Here is a 5,542-nt window from a genome sequence, read left to right as displayed (position 1 = left end):
TCTGGATCATTTTCCGGATGGACATAACAAACTGAACCTGACGCAATCAGACGGACAATACTGAACGTTCACGAACACTATTAAACGAACGCGACATCTGTCTGTGTTCGTCCGTTAAGCTTACCAAACAAATTTGTTTGTTCATGCCTTGTTCGTTTATTAACGGACAAACATAAATGAACTTTCCACGGAACGGACGACCGACGTCCAGTTCGCTTACAACCCTAGATATCATGATTCATGTATTTGTCTTTGATTCATCTCGATGATGAAATCATGTTGTTTAGAGTTTAGGGATTTGATTCGATAGCGTTCATGGATTTCGTTTTCCACGGTCATGTTAAAATTAAAAGTGCTAAAGTTGACACAAACGTATACACTTCATTTTAAAATTGGTTTAGTGATTTTAAAGGGTGTTTGATATTACGTTAATAAAGCAAACTCCATGTTTGATAAATGATGTTTTCATGAAGTATGTATCAGCCTAACTATTTGATAAAACATTGTTTATGTAGCGAAAAAAGAGAGAAAAATTAGATTGTTTCTTGAATCAAGGTGGAACCACAAAGTCTTTCATAACCAAACCGGATAATTAACTGGGTGTTTTATCGGTTCACTGGTCCAATTGATTCGACCGGTTATACCAAATTTAAAAACCAAATAACGTCATAATTAATTTATAATTATTCAAATATTTCTTAAAATTTAGATCCTATAAAACTAAAGTTTAATAAAACTATGTGTTATGCTTCTTACACTTGTGAAAGCATAAAATAAAGGTATTGGTTTCTTAATGATAAACAAAATATATGAAAACACTTTTAAGAAAATATCGAAGTATTTAAAAAGATGTTAAATTCATGTGTAGAAATAAAACACTAATATTATCTTACGAAAGCTGGTAAGGACTCAAAAGATATCAAGTTCATATCTAAAAGCTAAAGAAAATATTATATATCTTCCTCAGAAAATGTTGATAAATTGTATTTAAAAACTCTCATTCAAGTCTCACGATTTAAAAAAAAAAATTACGCCCAAACCCAATCTGACCACCGACCGACCCATGGCAATGGTTCAACAGCCCAGACCGTCAGCCCAACCAGAATGGTCTAAAACCATAGTACTGAACCAAACACTGTTTATTTAAAATGGTTAGATTTCTTTTAATTTAACAATATGTCATAACAAAAACATGTGTTGAGCCCTAGTGTACTTGGGGAGATGACAAGTTAATTATTAGTTTACACTTCAAACCAATAACAGCTTATCCAATAACAACTTAATATCGAGTCCACTTGAGCAGCTGCACAAATTTAAAAAAATTGATTCTAACCTCCCTTCACTCGCATAAACCCATTCGAGGTAAGGATGTTTATTATTCGGTCTTGCTACGATTAAACCAAAAATCAAACCCAAACCGTTTAAAACCGAATGACATATTCAACAAACCGAATTAAGTGATCAGTTTTCTGTTTTAAAACGCAGAATTAAAATCAAACTCAATAAACAAATACTAAACAACGTTCATTTAAGTTTTGTCATTTAACTCAACCCAATTACAACTTTAGCATAATCTTATCTAACTCAACTCAATTCAATAACAAATAAACAGACGTATCTTGTCACTTATTCTGATACGGTCCCATATCTTGGTCAAATCAATTGTTAAAAAAGGGGAGAGAGGGTTAATGAGTAGCTGGAATTTAGGACCGGTTATTATTCTATTAATAAATGGTAGCTAAAGTTTAGGGTAAATTACTATTATACCAGTGCTTATTTATATCTTTTGTTATAGTGGGGAGGATGTCAATGTTTACTATTATCTTAGTAGGGTAAAGTTAAAATACAAAGGACAACAAAAATGAGAATGGTGAGAAGGAATCTAATCCATTGATCTTAGATTTTAATGGTGGAGATTAATTCAAGAATAAAAATTAAATAAAAATATATGAAAAGGGCATGAAGGTAATAACCCACTTATAAAGACTTTCTCTCTCCACATGCAAGGCACATGTCAATTCATCCATCATTTTAAAATGTCTATAACTTTTTAATACGACATGTTTTTTTAAAAAAAAAATATCATAATAACAAGTGTCTTTTTATGTTTAATATGAATATCATATTGTTATATAAAAACAAAAAAAATTGGTGGGTTTTTTTATATTGTGTGTTATTTGGTTGTCCATCGTGTTTTTCTATGCATTGTGTTATAAATTTTGGTCATTGTGTTTTTCAATTGATACTCATATTAAAGATAAAAAATTAACACAAAGATTACGTCATTGTGTCTTTCGTACGCCATTGTGTCTTTGATAATGTGTCTTTATACTTATCTTTGTGCTTTAGTCAATGTGTTCAATATTCACTTAATTTGAGAAAAATAGTATTATGTTGTTTGTGTATTACGTTCAAGGCATTGTATAATATATAGATTCCATTGTGTTTTACATTTCAGGTCATTGTGTTATATGTATTTACCATTGTGTCTTACGTTTCAGGACATTGTGTTATATTATTTACTGTTGTGTCTTACGTTTCTGGCCATTGTGTTATATTATTTACCATTGTGTCTTACGTTTCAGACCATTGTGTTATATTATTTACCATTGTGTCTTACGTTTCAGGCCATTGTGTTATATTATTTACCATTGTGTCTTACGTTTCTGACCATTGTGTTATATGTATCTACAATTGTGTCTTACGTTTCAGGCCATTGTGTTATATGTATTTACCATTGTGTCTTTGTTTCAGGCCATTGTGTTATATTATTTACCATTGTGTCTTGCGTTTCTGACCATTGTGTTATATGTATTTATCATTGTGTCTTACGTTTCAGGCCATCGTGTTATATGTATTTACCATTGTGTCTTGCGTTTCAGGCCATTATGTTGTTATATGTATTCATTATTTGTTTTACATTTCAGGTTATTGTGTAATATGCATTCATCATTGTGTTTTATGTATTAGATAATTTGTTGGTATTTTTCATTATATATATATATATGCTATTGCACAACGGTGTTATTAGTATTTAAAAAAACACAATGATTAGATAAAAGACACAATGGCGAAAAACACAATAACAAACAACAAGACACAATGACAAAAAAAAAGACACAATGACGTAAATTACTTTTTATTATTATATAACAAAATTATACTCATATTAAAGGTAAAAAACGCTTGTTATTATGGTGAATTTTTTTTTTTTTTAAATATCATATGAAAAGGTTATAGACATTTAAAAATGATAGGAGAATTAATATGTGACTTGCATGTGGAGAGAGAAAATGTGTAATATTACTTTTATAACATTTTTCTTTTGGTCCCTACTTGACACATGTCAATTAATTATGGCTTCTCATCATTCTCATTTTTGTTCCCATTTGTAGAATAACTTGACCCTATCTTAGTATTAGGTTTTCTTTAACCTTGTATCGGAAACTTCCCATCTCAAATTGGATAATCAGAGACATCCCATCTCGAATCGGGTTATTATGCATCACATTCAATAACAAAAATGCTAAAGCCTAAAAGTAGAGGTCGAAAAATAAACTGGTTAACTGAACCGACCCAAACATCAAACTGAAATCAAACCAATTACGTAGAAACCGGTTTGAAATCGATTTCAATGGTTTGTAATTTTCTCCACGAAAACCCAAATCGAAACCGATCATAAATCGTTTTAACTTTTGTTGACCAAACCGAACCTGTTTCAACCCAAACCGACTTTGTGTCTTAAACGGTTTGTACCTAAAAGTATTCGGTTTATTCAGTCAGGAGCTAAACCGATTCGAATTCAGTTTTCGGTTCGGTTTTCTTTTATATAATAAAAATAAAAAAATAAAAAAAAAGTGTTTTGGTACGTGGATTGTGTGTAGCTTTAGACACCTCCAGGCAATCGCAGCAGAAAGTTTTCGGTGTGGGCGGTCGGGCCCAAGCCCGGCCCGGTTTAGATTTCTTGCATAATAATTTACTAACCCTAGTTCAATCTCTATATAAACAACATTATGTACTTGTAATATTTGTCACTCAATAAAGATATACCTAGTTGCCACCCGTGGACGTAGGTCAGTTTAGACCGAACCACGTTAAATCCTCGTGTTCGTTTATTGCTTTCGTGTCGTGTTCAGTTTCGTGTGTGCGTTTAATCCTAACACTTTGCACGCCCCTACTGGAAATTATATATTTTTGTAGATGATTTTCACCTTTTGTTTCTGAATTTTTTAGGTGAATTTAGGGATGGAGGGGATTTTATGTCAACAAGCATCATGAGATGGCTAGTAAAGCAGATGCTGTGATTGCCTTTTTGGAACAATGCATATCCTCAGAATCCATTGAGGTTAATCATTATTTGGTTGCAATGCAAAACATGAATTCTATGCAGTTTGGATTCAGAGATGTAGTATTGTTCTTTTTTAAACAAAATCTTCATGTGCTGCTTAATTTGGCTGGTATGCACTACTGTATAGCATGGCTTGGAGTCCCGGTAAGCATACAATATTCATCATTACTAATCTCATATTTTGGTTATAAGCAAACTTATGGTATCTTTTGCAGGCTGACCGTGTGGTGGAAGCCTTATATAGGTGCAAGATTTCTGATAGACAAATATGTGTTCAATGGTGGAAACTCGGGCGGTGGGCATATGGATTTAGACTACGTGATGAGTCGATTTCGAGAAGGGCTTCCCTTAAAGATCTTGCAATGACTAAGGAGCAGGAAGTTCTTGATGTTCTTTATCGCGGTGCGATTCATGAGGTTATACGTGTTCAGATTTCGGCTCCTAAGCCTGTTAGTTCTCATTGGTCATGCCAAAGTCAAATTGCAGGAACATCAGGTTAGAAGAGGTTTCTATCTGAGATCAGTTGGTTATTTATCTCTCTCTCTCTCTATCTCTCTCTGTATGTATATAGTGCATTATGTGCATAATTGTTGCTAATGGTATATAAGTTCAAGAAAGGTAAAGGATGTAATCTATGTTAACAAAATAAGGCACCTGTGTATTGATTTGCCTGAATGGAATGTTTATATATATATTCAGGTTAATCATACCATCGTGGTTGCTTCAAAATTTGTATTCTGTGTGTGTAAATGGAACAAAACCAGTAATTAGTGTGACCAATGGTGAATTGGTGGTTGTACCCTCTTTATGACATGAGATATTGATTCAAATAAACATGTATTTATTTAATAAAATGGATTAATTGTAGTAAAATAAATAATATCTTTCATTTGTTTTCTCCTTTTGATGTTATGTGTATTAATGCTAATACCATACAATACATTGTTAATGGTATGACTTATGAGAACTGCATTACATAATACATATGATAGCTACTAAGCATTCATAACATCTTCTGCTCGTAAGCGAGTTTTCTTTTAACTGCGTATCGTCAACAACGTTTTGGGTTTTGGGGTAACCGTGTGAACAGGTCAAACCTCGGCATATGTTAAGTTTATAAATGTATTGTCTTTCTTAATTCTTAGAAATGAATGGAGGTTGGGTTAAGAGTGTTTAAATTTGTCATCATGGAGT

At 32.4% G+C, this 5,542-nt stretch overlaps 1 protein-coding gene across 1 annotated transcript; it reads left to right on the top strand.

Annotated features, from left to right (window-relative positions):
• The first annotated feature begins 315 nt into the window (after positions 1-315).
• On the top strand, positions 316-5,211 carry LOC143561558 (uncharacterized). Its single transcript, XM_077049611.1, has 3 exons — positions 316-372; positions 4,244-4,492; positions 4,564-5,211. Exons 1-3 carry the CDS (start codon positions 316-318, stop codon positions 4,846-4,848), a joined length of 591 nt encoding a protein of 196 aa, XP_076905726.1. The 3' UTR covers positions 4,849-5,211.
• Positions 5,212-5,542: the final 331 nt, after the last annotated feature.

This window comes from Bidens hawaiensis, unplaced genomic scaffold (genome assembly GCF_021521415.1).
Source record: "Bidens hawaiensis isolate Kalapana, Puna unplaced genomic scaffold, B.hawaiensis_p1.1 tig00020699_1, whole genome shotgun sequence".
In the NCBI taxonomy this organism is placed as follows: domain Eukaryota; kingdom Viridiplantae; phylum Streptophyta; class Magnoliopsida; order Asterales; family Asteraceae; genus Bidens; species Bidens hawaiensis.
Note: the sequence above shows the minus strand (reverse complement) of the source record. Positions and strands in the feature narration are given on the sequence as shown.